A 14857-nucleotide genomic window follows, 5' to 3' on the forward strand; every position below is an offset into this window, starting at 1 on the left:
GGAATTAAACATTTTAAAGTGCATGTTAAGGGTTGATAGTTAAAATGCACAAAATATGTAAGAGAAAATTTCATACAAAAGTGAATATAACAAAATATTATATATGCCAATACACACAGTTAATTTTTTAGCATAAAAATGCAGAAAAGTTTATGGATCCGTTTAAGTACCTCAGTAGCTGTGACAGTAGCAGCGAGTGTATTTAAAACTCACTTGAGAAAGACTCACATTTTTCTTTTGCAGTAAATAGCATCCTCTTTTACATCAATGCTAAACGTTAAAAGAGAATACTTGCATAAGCAGCTTTCTCCTTAATGTGGTATACATATGAAAACAATTGCTGTTACCATACAGTACACCCTGATATTACAGAACAAATTCAGTATAATATCTGAAAAAAGCAAAATAAGGAGTGTTGATTATTTTTGCTTAAGCAACTGAGAATCTACTTCCCCTGTCATGAGAGAATGCATGTATATTATCTATAGAGGAATGAACTGAGAGCATTACATTAAGAAGTTTTTAAGTTCCTTGCAATACATTTATGGAGCTTTCCGGCAATTTGTTAAAGCTAGTTCTTGCCGCAATAAGTTTTTGCTGTTACAAGTAGTAACCCATTCTATCTACCACCGTCCCACTCCAAATGATTACAAATCCAATCCAAGCTTTCATTCCAACTGGTTGCCTGCCTGTCTCCAGTGCGGCACAATCTACCCTCGTTGCCTTGCGTCGATCCCGGTGACGCTTGTGAGTGGCGGAGACCGAAAAGCTCCAAAGAGCGTGCAGCACGCTCATTGGCTAGGCCGGCAGCCTGTCTAGTGGAAGGGGAATAGCGTGAGTGTGGGTTGCACGGCACCACTCTGCCGCTGCGTCTGTCGGTGTCTGGGGCCGACCCGGCGGGCGGTGTGGGGAATTCGGGGAGGGGGGAGGGGCGCGCGCGCGCGCGCGCGGGGGAAACAGAGGGGGCGCCATTCGGTCCCGCGCGCTGTCTCGGCCAAGATGGCGGCGGGGACGGCATCGGCGGCCGTGGCCCGGTTAGAGGGCCGCGAGTTCGAATACCTCATGAAAAAGCGCTCAGTAACCATCGGCCGCAACTCCTCGCAGGGCTCGGTGGACGTAAGCATGGGCCACTCCAGTTTCATCTCCCGGCGGCACCTGGAGATTTTCACTGCCCCGCCCGCTCAGGCCCAGGCCCCTGCCAACAGCGGTGGCGGCCCCGCCTCAACCCTCACCGGCGACGGGACCGGGACTCAGTCGTCGCCTGTTGCCGCCAGTCCTTCGTCTGGCAGTGGTGATTTCTACCTGCGTTGCCTGGGCAAGAACGGCGTCTTCGTGGACGGAGTGTTCCAGCGCCGGGGGGCGCCACCGTTGCAGCTGCCCCGCGTGTGAGTGTGAGGAGGAGGAGGGAGCGAGGGAATGCCGGTGGGTGGTGGTGGTGGTGGTGGTGGTGGTGGGGATTGAGACACGCGTTCCGGCCAAGACCTTGCTCTTCGCTCGCCGGTCGCCGCTCTCGCCTTCCCGGCGTGTTCGTCGGGCGGTGAGGGGGGCGTGAGAGGCGAGCCCAAGGCGTTTCAAGCATCTCCAGGGGCTCCAAGGCCGAAGGATGTCGCTTGCGGAGGAGCCTCGTTGTAGTGGCGGCAGCAGCACCCGCACAAGGAGCATTGAAGGGTGTCCGCAGCAGCAGCAGCAAGCAGCACATGAGCCCCGCTTCTTCGCTCAAGCTGGCCAAGACATGGCGCTTGGTTGCTCTCTGTTTTGTCCGGCTTTGAGATCACAAACGATTTATTGTGTGGGAAGCAACTCCTCTTGGGTTACAAAATCTTGAGTTTCGCCGTCATGGCTGCAGTTATGGATAAATACTCCCCCCCCCCCCAATTACCTAGACTTGGGCTTCCAAGTTGTCTTCCAGGCTGCACACATGATGCACACACACACTGCTGTACTTTTCGAGTAAGTGGGTGGTGGTGGTGTATGAGAGGCCTGGTGTTTTCAAGGAAAACAGATATACTTTTCAGTATTCAAAGAAGTATCTCCACACCGAGGGTTTATCTTATGGCTAAAAGAGTGTGTGTTTTAATTTAAAAAAAGAAAAAAATGGCGAGGGGATGGCTTAGAAAAGGAGCTGCTTTTGAAGGTATTCTGTTGAAGGGAAAATATTTGGAGATCGTTACTCTTAAAATGGGAAAAGCATTTTGGAAATACAGTAAGGACAATAAGTACACCTCATTAAAAGTTAATTAGTGAGGTGTTTATTCATGGTGTCATCTTACTAGTGTAACTCATTGTGTTACTTGACTTTTGTAATTGTCACGCAGGGGATGTCATTTATTGGAAAGGCCAGCTATTCTGTTTTAATTCGGATTAAGTTAAAACAAATTAATAGACAGAAATGTAGAGCCTTTCACTGTACTGCTTTGCATACTCTACAGTTGGAAAAAAGAGCATATCTTAGTATTACAATAAGGGATAATGCTGTAATCTAAAAAAAAATTGCAAATGCAGTCATTCAGTGACAAATGAGTGTAATCTCAATGTTGAAACTTTAAATGTGTTTTTACTACTGTTCAGATTTATCAGTTACTCTGTCCAGATAGTTTTGAGAAAAAAATGCCCTTGTGAGTCTAGTGTTTTTGAATTCTCCTTTGTAGCTGTTTTGAACTTCTCCATTAAATCCTGTTGTCTTATAGATAACAACTCTGTGTAAAAGTCTTTTATTATTTGAGTGTATCTTGGATGTACCAATGTAAGTCATAGAATGAAACAAACTATTATGTGATTATCTTTGATTATTATTTATCTTGTTGCACATACCTTTTCACAGAATATATTTCTTAATAGTAGTTTATTTGTCTTTCCACCCATTCTAAATTTGAAAACCTTATCCTTGCTTGCAAGAAAAAAATTCCATAAGAGTATAGTTATAAAATCAATTTACCTGCTGAATGTTAGGATATTGATAATATGTTCCTGCGCTGCAGCTTTTTTTTTTTTTTGAAAGATGGTTTTGGATAATTTAACCACTGTTTTGTTAACATATATGTCTTTAAATATTATTGTTAGCTAAAGACATACTGTACTTGCTAATTGATGATATGCAGTTCTAGTCATAGTAAAGCTGATTCTTACTGAAAACAAAGATTTTGAAGGTAAACCTTATAATTTCAATACACATTTCAATTGTACTTAAATTAATAATCCATGTTTGTTACCCCAATATTACCCAAAATAAATCCTTCTGAATTTATGACAGTTCTCCAAAGGAAAATTAAACAGAAAAATTTTATTTCCCTGTATCACTGTATTCTAGTGAAGCTAACAATACTTCCATTTAAAGATGAATTATTTGGGAGAAAAAATTAATATACACATAAACATAGCATTTTTGTGGATTGGCATTTTTTTTTTAGTTTCAGTGTTGATGACTGTCAACATACGTAGCATGATACCTTTCATAGTAAAGAATCCTAATCTTGTTTAATTTTAGGATGAAGGCTTAGGTAATTTTGAGATCATCTTACTTACGGACTTCAAATTCCATTCACTTAAGATCTTTGCCCAGATTTGATCTCTCATGTTTATTTCCACTTTGAAAATGCCCTGTTTAACAGTTTATACATACATTAAGATTTAATACCATTAATATTTTGATTTGGAAAAATACATAAAAGTCATACTTATTTTCATTTATTCAGAAAAATAGGTTGCAGAAATAACATCAGGGAATATACGGCATCACATGTAAGAGCCAGTAAATGAAAATATATATGATTTAATTGAAAAGTTTTCTCTCTCTTCCCCTCTCCCCCCCTCCCTCTGTGTGTGTGTGTTTGTGTGCATACATATATACACACATTCATCCCACTATCAAATTATTTTTAATCTGCTATGTGATGGAAAGTAATGTCTTGAAATATAAACCATGAAGTTAAACTTATTCTGTAAATAATAAAAGTTAAAATAATTATGCTAAGACTTACGTACTTTTGAAAGGGGTATTTTCCATATGAAAAATCATGTGAAATTGTGAACCAGAGTGGTGATTTGTATATGCCATTTATATTAATTCTAAGAAATTTATACCAACATAGATTATAGTCAGTTCCTTTATCTTAAATAAGTCTTTTATCTTTCACATAGTTTTAAAATTTTCTTACTTAACAATGTGAACTTTATGTTGGTATAACATTGGATTTCCAGTGATTAAAATAATAGGATTTGTTTTGAAATAAAGGCTACTAAATAGTGGTTAAAATGTGGAGCTTTGATCTGCCAGTTTTTTTAGAATTCTACAGTGGAGGTTATCAGTGGGGTATGAGAATAGTATGCAGGTTTTGTAAATTGAGAACTTTGAGATTGCAGTTGTTCAACCTGTGATGTTTCATCTTGAGCAAACAGTTGGCTTGTTAACAAATCCCTAATTATCAAAGTGGGTTTAATTGGTACTCTTACTTAAGAAGATTGGGATTGGTAATTCTAGTTAGTACTTAACAATATTCAGATGAGGCCTCAAAATCCAGAGATTTAAAAATATAAATGTATTCAGCTGTTTCCCCCCATTTTCAGCTGTAACATTGGTTTCTTTTTGGTTTACAGAGATATGAATAGGGCTTGTAATATCTAGCATTGGAAAAACTGAAAATAATTTTGAGGTGTCTTAAAAATAAGCACTGATTATCCAGTAATGTTTTACGTTAGAGCTCTCTGTCCTTTTTAAAAAAAATCATTTTGTGCTTGGCACAACTTAGAAATTAACAGGTAAATATCACAGTAAAGCAACTGTCTATGCAAGACACCTTAGCTACATTAACCCTAACCCTAACCCTCAAAAAATTTGTATAGGTAGTCCTCAACTTAAAATTACTCACTTAGTGACTGTTTAATTATGACGGACACCCCCTGGGCTATTTATGACTAGGATTCAAACACAATGACCAATGCCCACCCACAGTCACATGATCATATTTTGAGTGCTTGGCAGCTGGCTCGTATTTATGGCTGTGAATGATTGCTGCAAAAAAAGTCATCAAATCAGATATGATCACATGCTGACCTGCTTAATGATTAGCATGACTTACAACTGTAATTCTATGCTCAATTATAGTAGTAAGTCAAAGACTCCCTGTATATACAGATTTAGGTTTTAACCAAGTAAAAATACCTGCTTTACAGACCACAAGCAAGAAAGTAATTGGTTGAGAATCCTGGACGTTATTACTGGGCTTCACCTAAAATGAAACTATCCATATGCTATATGTGAAGGAAATAGTTCTTCATTGAAATATAAAGAATGTTTGGCTGCAAAGTGCAATATGTTTATTAGGATCAAAAGTTCCTCACTCCTCGGCAACTAAGGACCACTTTCCGCCAAATTTTTTATTGTTGCAAGGAAAAATACCTTGATTAATAATGTAGTACACCATTAGAAGGATAATACACCCTTGGTATAAATTAAGAAATTTTATATGGTTGCCCAATTCACTCTCGGCTGCTTAGAAAAATAAAACCTCAGTACTCATACAATAACCCCGCATTATCCCTGGTGACTACTATCAGATGAGCCACTTGATGGGTTACATATCATTTTGGGGTCCCCAGATCCATTGGCAGAACTATGTTTTTAGGGCCTTTGAGTGTCAAGAGTGGGGGCCAATTCTATTTTTGCAGATCCTGATGTTTCACAGGGAAGGAGTACCATGGATAAGGCCATTCTTCTGGTCCCACTAAGTTAGACTTCCTTAGGAGGTTGAACCGATAGCATTCCCTGCCTGGTGGTGTTGGGTAGATATGACTGGAAAAAGATGGTTCTTCAAACAACCTGGTCCCAAGCCATGTAGGGCTTGATGTTGACAACTAGCATCTTGAATTTGACCTACAAGCAAATTGATAGCCAATATTGCTGCCCTAGGAAAGATAACATGTGCAAATTTAGGTTGCATAAACCATGTAGGCTGTCACATTTTGAACCTACTGAAGCTTTAGGAAACTTTTCAAGGGCAGCTCCATGCAGAGCACCTTGCAGTAGTCAAGATGGGAGGTGACTAGCCTCTCATCTTGACTATTGTGTTCAGGAATCATTGGTCCAGGAAAGGGCTTAACTGATGCACAACCTGTCTGTTGTGCAAAGGCTCTCCTGGCCATGACAGCCACCTGTTTCTCAAATAGGAGTTGTAAGTCCAGGAGATATCAAACATGTAAAACAGCATTGGGGACAAAATGGTATTTGAGTTTCTTGTGGAAACTCAAATGCTATCAACTGTGAAGAGAAGTAGAGAAAATGTAAAATTGTACATCAAGGTCAATAGCATCAAAAACCACTGCAAGATCAGGCAGAGATTACAGTCCTTCTGGTAAGGATCATCTAGTTGAGCAACCAAGATAATTTTCTTCCAAAAAACACACACACCAAAGTGATATTTGAAAAAAAAAAATTGTTACATAATTTCTGGTACTGGACCATTATTACTGTACTATTTGCAGTCTCCCAGAATGAAGGAATTTTGCCTGAAGTGTGATGCTAGCCATTCATAAATAACTAGCCTGTGACTTTGCAGAAAGAAATCTATCCTGTGACTATAAATATTTAACAACTATTACTAGTATTTGTATTCCTTTTTAGAAGAAAATCAGTTTGAGGCAGCATCTCATGCACATAAGCTCTGATTCAATTGATTATGATCAGGTATGATACAAAAAAATTGAGAATGCATATGGTTTAAATCAAACTTCTTTCCTATGCTTTCAGAGTACACCTGAAACATCTCTCAGAATTTGAATAGATTGTGTGTTAGATATTTTCCTTTAGTTTTCCTGAAATAGAACAGTACAATTTTATCTTCAGAACGTTAGAAAATATGTCGCAGAAGGCATAGGCATTATTGTGTCAGATGTTATTTTCTGAGATTAAGCTCTACCTACATATCATCCATATCACATGTATGAGCAGAACTAGATTATATGCCTTTATCATTCATTTCATTTCATTCATTTACAGGTAGAAAGACAGACACACAAACACACACACTCAGTTACAAATTGGAATATGCCCATGGATGCTATGAAATCCCAAATACAATACTGATGTACCTAAGGACCACTATTTTAATGTTCTGCATCACTGATATGCTTTGACCAATGGTAATGCAATAGGTTCATCTATCTCTACAACTATCACCAGATCTGGTCTCAAAAGACATAGAATCCTGGCTAAGAGGTCTCATGGTAGTATAATAAAATCTGATTAATACCATCTACAAGCTCATCTGTGTTGATGCTTATAAGCAGACTGGATTAAATTAAACATTTGATTTTGTTTTTTTATTTATGGAAGCCAAGTCAGCTTCCTTATCTACAGTTAATCCATAAATGATAAATTCTTAGATCTGTCCTAGCTATAAATTAACAACCACATTTTTATGCACTTCCTTTTTTTATTCAATTGTTGTTAACTTTTAATGTTTTAGTTTTTAAATGGTTAATGTTTTAAACATTTTAGTTATAAAAGTCCAGTGTCAGTCTGGCAAAGGTGTGTTGGAGTCTGGCACAGAATTGCAAGAGGGAGGGCTCTTTCGCAAGAAACTAAGAGATAAATCAGCCTTGAGTTCTTAGTATGCAGAAAAAGACCCAGAAGGGATCATCTATAAACCTTCATAAGGTTTATCTGATAGATGAGAAGGCCTTAGTCTGGCTAAATTCCTGCCTATGGGCAAACAGCAATAAAGAAACTACAGGTAGTCCTTGACAACCATTTTTTAGTGACCATTCGAAGCTACAACGGCATTGAAATAAGTGACTTATGACTGTTTTTTGCACTTAGGACCATTGCAGCATCCCCTTGGTTGTATGATCAAACTTGACAACTGGCGTGTATTTTTGACAGTTGCGCTTCCCCGGGTCATGTGTTCACCATTTGTAACCTTTGCAGCTGACTTCTGACAAGAAAAGTCAGTGGGGCATTCCATATTCATTTGATTATTTCATGATTCACTTAACAGCTGGCAAAAAGATAATAAAATGGGGCAAAACTCACTTAACTGTCTTGCTTAGCAATGGAAATATTGGGCTCAAGTCTGGTAAGTCTGGTGCACCAGTTGTAACCCTGATCTGTCTATCAATCTATCGATCTATCTGGTTGTTTTTGCTTCCTTGCACCCAACAAAAGGAACATTTGGAAAGGGGCTTTTTGGTGTGTTACACCTCTGAGCTATTAGGCACATCTTGATATCAGTGAGAGCAAGAAGACAATGCTGAGGTGGTGAAGTGCAGATAGCAGAAGATAGATGGATGGAGGAAATTGAAGGGTGATTGTTAGTGTGGCCAAATGCTCATGATCACATGACTGTGCAGTGGCCTTAACTTGGGTCGTGAGTGGTTCCATCCTAACTTTGAATAGTTGTAAGTTCAAGGCTATGTGTAGTGATTTCTATACAGACTGTTCCAATGAGATAAGCTTCCTCTTCACTGTCATGAAGGAAATTGCCTTTGTTTTCTAAACTGTTATTTTGATTTTTCTAAATGTAGCTTGTGTGGGTAGTTAAACTATTTTTACCTTCTTTAAACTAAGGTTATTACAGGTAGTCCTCAACTTATAACAGTTCATTTAGTCACCATTGAAAATTACAACGCACTGAAAAAAGTGACATGATTGTTTTTCATAGCTACGATTGCAGCATCCCCATGGTCACATGATCAAAATTCACATGCTTGCCCATTGATTCATCTTTATGACTATTCCACTGTCCCAGGGTCATATGATCCCATTTTGTGACCTATCAAGCAAAGTCAATGGGGAAGTCAGACTCACTTAACCACTGTGTTACTAATTTAACAATTGCAGTGATTCACTTAACAATTGTGGCAAGAAAAGTTGTAAAATGGGGAAAACTCATTTAACACGTCTCACTTAGCAACAGAAATTTGTGCTGAAGTGTGTCCGTAAGTCGAGGACTACCTGTATTTGATTGAAAGGAAGTTCAAAGAAAAATCTCAGTTGTCATAAATGACTAACAAAACTAGATCTGACTTCTTGTATAGTCAATAATATTGTATGGATTTATTTATTTACTTACTAATATTTTAATATTAGATAATTGCATTCCAAATTATATATCAATACAGATAGATATCATTAAAAAGTCTCCAAAAGTAAGTGAGAGGAGAGAGATCAGTTTCTCAAGACCAGAGAGAAGCGTTGTGTAGCATGTTGGCATTTACATGCTGGCATTCAGATCATGCTGGCCTGATGTTTCTTGCTGGAACACTTGCTTGAATAGTAATTCATAGCTCTTGTTTCTTCAACTGTTGGATGGGGCCAGAATTGCTGGAGGGAGCAAATGAGCCAAGGTATGCTGCTCTTCACTTTTCACGTTGGTAGGAACTGAATGTTCTATCTGGCAGGGAAACTTTATGTAGCTGCTCCTCTAGTTGGTTATATTCACATGACACTCTTGACTGAGTTACCTTCACCTAGTTTATTGATTCTCACCACGTGCCAGTGTTATACTAGTACAGGTTAATTGATTAGTTATCACTTGGCCAGTTTTTAGTCTTTTTAGCTGATATGGACACATTTCTGACTTTTAAAATTTGTACCCTTCCAGAGTGGATTTCTGTATTTTTAAAAAATTCAGAATGGTATTATCACTGTATATGGATCACATAATGGTAGAATTGCCTTTTCCCTTCCATTCCTTCCTGCTTTATTTTATTGTCCTCTATGATTGTGTGTGTGAGATGACACATGTATTTTTGTGACTCCCTTTTAGGTCTTTTGTCTGCCATGAAAGTCTGAAGAATCAATTAACTACATGCTCATGTAACCCTATCTAAGGCATGAGGTCCTTGCTATTCATGCCTTTGTTATAGTTCTGTGAGATTACTGCCACATGTTAAACATGGGGCTGCTTTTAAAGACCATTTGGAGATTTTATTTGGCCCAAAATGCAGCAGCTCATGTATTACCCAACGTTCATTAATCAGAGCTCATTAACTTTGCAATGAGCCCTGCATTAAGTTCTACATACAGTTTAAAGTGCAGATATTAACCTATGCAATCTTTGTGGCTTGGCATCTTGCTACCTTCAGAATCATTTTTACTTAATTGACCTAATTTATTTGATCTTGTGAGGAAAAGCAATTAGTGGTTAGTGGAGAGATGTGGGGGCCGTAGCCCAGAGTCACTGCTTTTAGGTAGCAACTCTGGCATTCTGGAATGGCCTCCTATTGGAAGTTAGACTACTAGCCCCGGCTTTGTTTGCCTAAGGGAAACAGCTGAAGACAGAACTCTTCTGGAGGTGTTTGAGGGTTAATGCTTGTCTTTTGGGAGGGTTGCATGCTTGGATTTTGGGGCAGAGTTTTGTGCTTCATGCTTTTGAGTGAAATTATTGAGAAAGCATGGTGAGATGATGCTCAGTGTGAAATATGTTTGTATCAAGATTTAGACTACAATTACAATTTATATGTATTCCTTGCCTCTCTTTAAAAAGAAATTATGTTGCCTAAATGCTCATGCATATCCTAATAAATAGGCCACCAGGGTCCTCCAGAATTGAATTACTGGTCTTGGTGGTTCAACAATGAGCCCATCTTGTTTGGTTCAGTCCTATTCTTCATCAGTCTGTTTATTGGTGTGGCAGAGGGTTTTTTCCCCATGTGAAGGTATACTGTATCATTGGGACATGAGTGTCATTAGTATAGAATTCTTAGTCAGCCAGCATTTCTTCATTCTAGTGACCTGTAGGGTGGATTTGATTTAAATCAAGTCAATTTAAATCATGATTTAAATCACTAGTAAAAAGGCTTGATTTAAATCAACTCAATTTAAATCATAATTTTTAAAGAGCAACTGTCATCTCTGTCCTGCAAGCAGCTCTTCCTCTAACTCGCAGTTGACTCCCCAACAGTCCTAATATTGAGGAATATACAGCCTCATGATACATAACTAAGGTCCATTTCATACTGAATAAAATAAATTATTAATGTATCTTAAATAGAAAACTATCTTTAGATAGATTTTTACACAAAGCATTTTATTAAAATAAATTTGACAAAAATAAAAAAAATCTGATTTAAATTTTAAAAGTCCATTTTTTTTTAAAAAAAAAATGATTTTTATTCAATCTGGTGACCTGCATCCTATATGCAGACTGTAAGCCAAATTGTCAACTGCCATATGAAGTCTGGTTTATTAGTCCAATAGTTGTTACACTGAAATTTTTTTGTACATTGATACAAAGGTCTCTAGAGAGTCCAGCATATAAAGACAATAAAGAGTATCACATTATGTTACTGAACATAAAAATGCTTCATAAAAACAATTCTGTGAAACAATCCTGTGGCTTGCTTAAGCTGTGATAAAAGTTGGACAATGATGAGTTGCTTGTTGTTGACATTGGAGCTAAGCATATGGTGGATGGCTATTGTGTGGAGGGTATCCAGGAGCAAAGCTTTGGGCTCCTTGGAAAAGACACTATTGTAATGCAGAAGCACTGAATCTTCAAGTGCTTTCTTCCCTTGCTCATACCATAGCCAGGCCTGGGTTACTGCCCTGCAGTGGCGTCAGAGATCAGTTACTATTCCCTATGCTAGGCCTCCCTCTCCCCAAAGATGTGGAGGGTAGGATGGGGCAGTAAGGTTGTCGTTGCCTTTCTTTTGGCAGTGCCCACTGATAGTAAGAAAAAGCAGGGGAGGTGGAAAAGAACAGATCCTGTACAGGTAGATTGTAGCTGTCTCTCAGGCTCTTGTACTTGGGTGTGGAAATGCCCTTTCTTATCATCCCAAGAACATTGGCCTCTGTGTCCAAGATGAACCTAGTGACCATTTCCATTTTTTTACATTCATCTATGATTCCTGGAAAAGATTGCAAATATGCTGTCTCACTTCTGGGAATCACTCTTCTTGTTTGTGCAGTATTTCAACTTTTATTCTTCTAGACTACAGATTAGCTTGTATTTCTTTTTGCTCCTTTCTTGTGTCCCTGTTAATCTGTCCCTCTTGGTTGCTTTTATGTTGAGTGCTATCTGACCTGTTATCTGTCTTTGGTTGTTGTAGTTTATTAATCATAGAAACCACGAGGAATTAGTTACTTGTAAGTTAGTTTTTCTAGTATTCATCTGTGAATTCACATATATAAGTTCCAGACCTGTGCAAAAGCCTATTTGGAATGTTAAATTGCCTAGGATTTTTTTCAGAATCCCCACAGTGCAAAATAGTGTGTGTTTCCTTTCATTCTTCTCAGTTCCAGAGACTACTGAATCACAAGAAAACTGAACAACCTTGGAATTGAATGGGAAGTACAGGAGGTTATATGGATTAATAGTATATATTATGTTAACCAAGTAGGTAAAATAGATTTTGAAAGGTTTTCGAAACTAGTGATGATCTACTGTGCATGTTGAACATTAACCAGGAGCAAGGGGAGCAAATTATAACAAAAAAAACAGTTAACATAGCACAGCTCAACACAGGACAGCACAGCATAACAGCATGTTTGTAAAGGGGTGTTGGTCTTACCTGAGACGCTCCCTCTCAGAGGATGGAGCTTGGGTTGACTCTGGTCTGCTAGCTCTTTAGACTGGGTTGTTTAAACTGAGGACACGCCTCCTGCTCTCCAACGGTCCCCAGTTTTCGATAAAGTCACAGCAATTCCAGTGGTTGATCATTGATAACTGTCCTCTCCACACCCGCAACCAGACAGTTGACAGGGTGGGGCTGGATCCTATCTCCATCCTCTGAGAAGGAGCATCTCAGGTAAGACGAATGGTCCTTCTCCAGAGTGGTGTCAATAGGATCCAGTAGCTTGGGACATAACAAAGCTAATGATCTACGGGTGGATCTCCATTTGGTCCTGAGGCTGTTGTATCTGGAGTACCTTGTGCAAGACCTATCTATTGAAGGCTGGTTCTGCTGAAGAGAAGAGGTTAAGCTGATAGTGGCGAATAAAAGGCGTAGGCGAGGACCAGGCCACTGCTTGACAGATGATCTTCACTGAAGCCTTTGTGGCCCAAGCCACTGTTGTTGCGGCGCTTCGCGTGGAGTATGCTGTTATATGTCTTGGTCTTTCTAGGCCATGCTCCTTCTATGCATTGGTAATGCAACCTCTAATCCATCTGCCAGTGGTTGATGGCGTAATTTTCTGGCCCATAGAAGTCGGCTGGAATGACACAAATCATGGCCTCCATCTTCCTAAAGACCCCGATCCGCTTATATACAGAGGGCCTTAAATCCAAAGTGTGCCAGACCTTCTCCAGAGCATGAGATAGTGCCACACAGAAGTCTGGCAGGATCAACTCTTGAGCTTGATGAAAATAGGAGTTGACCTTAGGGATGATGGCAGGGTCCAACCACAAGACCACTTGGTTGGCATGGAAGACGCAAAGATCCTTCCTAACTGACAGGGCTGCCAGCTCCGATGTCCTCCTGGCCGATGTTATGGCCATGAGGAAAACCACTTTGTAAGAAAGAAATCGAATGCTGACAGTCCTCAATCGTTCAAAAGGTGCCTTAGTATAAGGGCCTGAAGCACCCTGGAGAGATCCCAGGTGGGAGACCTATGTACCACTGGAGGTTTGAGATTAGTGGCACTTCTGAGGAATCTATGAGGATCACCAGGAGCTGGGCTAGGAACTCTAGGTTTCTGAATGTCAAAACTGTCAAAAGGGCTGCCACTTGCCTGCGAATCATTGTGGGGGCCAGTCCCTTATCCAACTCTGCCTGCAGAAAGTCTAGTACTTGGGCCACTGTAACTGAAATGGGGGTCAAGCTCCCTCTCCCCACACTACAGGCAGAAAGCCTTCCAGGATACATTGTAAATTCTAGTTGTTGATGGTTTCCTGTCAGCCTGAATAGTGTTAATTACGCGGGAGGAGAAGTTATCCCCCATCAGAATTCTCCTCTCAAGTGCCAGACGGCCCATTGGAGCCATTGAGGCTCCGGGTGATCTATGAACCCCTGGCTGAGGGAGATCCCTTCAGGGGGAATCCTCCACAATCTGGTGACTGACAGACCAACCTGGTCTGTGAACCATGGATGTCAGGCCAGTGGGGCACCAGGAGCAGCACCTTTGCCTTCTCAAATATCATCTTCCTGATCACACCCGGGATGAGTGGGAAGGGTGGGAAGACATAAAGGAGATCCTGAGGCCACCGGCACTGGAGAGCGTTGATCCCCTTCGCCCTTGGTGACGGGAACCTGGAAAAGAACCTTCGTAATTGGGTGTTCGCGGGGGATGCAAAGAGATCTGTAGGCATGCCAGATCAATCCGTCATCTCCCTGAATAGAGCTGGGTGCAGGCGCCACTCGGAATGGTCCACCGTGGACCTGCTCAGGCAGTCTGCTCGCACATTCTATACTCCTGAGATATGCTCTGCCTTGATTGATCCTAGGTTCCTTTCCAACGACACAGCCGGTCCACCTCATGAATGTGAACCAGGTTGCTCTCCCTTCATCTCACTATAGCTTTCTGTTTCTTTTCTTTTTCCCCCATCCTATAATCCCAGCTTTGTTTGGAAGTCCTACAGATTCTGTAAATAGAAAAACAGGAAAAAATTATCATTTTTTTCTTATTAAAATAGAATGATAAAATGAAAAGAAGAAAGTTGTGTTAGCCTTATGAGAAATGACTTGAGTAACTTGTATAACTTGTTGAAACAGCTTTTTGAAATCTGAAGCGAGTGTAGACATGCTTCTTCCTATCAAATTAATTATATTTGCTCATGATCTTAGGTTGAAGATAAAATTTAAGAACTACATAACAAGCTTGTATTTAGTTTTGGTCTTGAGAATCACCAAATACTGTAGTGTTACCATAGGCAGGGTTACTTTTGTATTTGTACAGAAGAGCCTCAAATTCCAGAAGCATTAC

The 14857-nt window shown here is 39.8% G+C and overlaps 1 protein-coding gene across 1 annotated transcript in view; it reads left to right on the forward strand.

Moving 5' to 3' along the window:
* The first annotated feature begins 823 nt into the window (after positions 1 to 823).
* The window catches only part of FOXK2 (forkhead box K2), a 55165-nt gene continuing 41131 nt past the window's right edge, over positions 824 to 14857 (forward strand). The window contains exon 1 of the mRNA XM_026696209.2: positions 824 to 1385. Within this exon, the coding sequence (XP_026551994.1) occupies positions 1000 to 1385 (386 nt within the window). The 5' untranslated portion in view covers positions 824 to 999. The remainder of the gene's footprint in view (positions 1386 to 14857) is intronic.

This window comes from Pseudonaja textilis, chromosome 2, assembly GCF_049901715.1.
Source record: "Pseudonaja textilis isolate UNSWEBS1 chromosome 2, rPseTex1.2, whole genome shotgun sequence".
Lineage (NCBI taxonomy): Eukaryota > Metazoa > Chordata > Lepidosauria > Squamata > Elapidae > Pseudonaja > Pseudonaja textilis.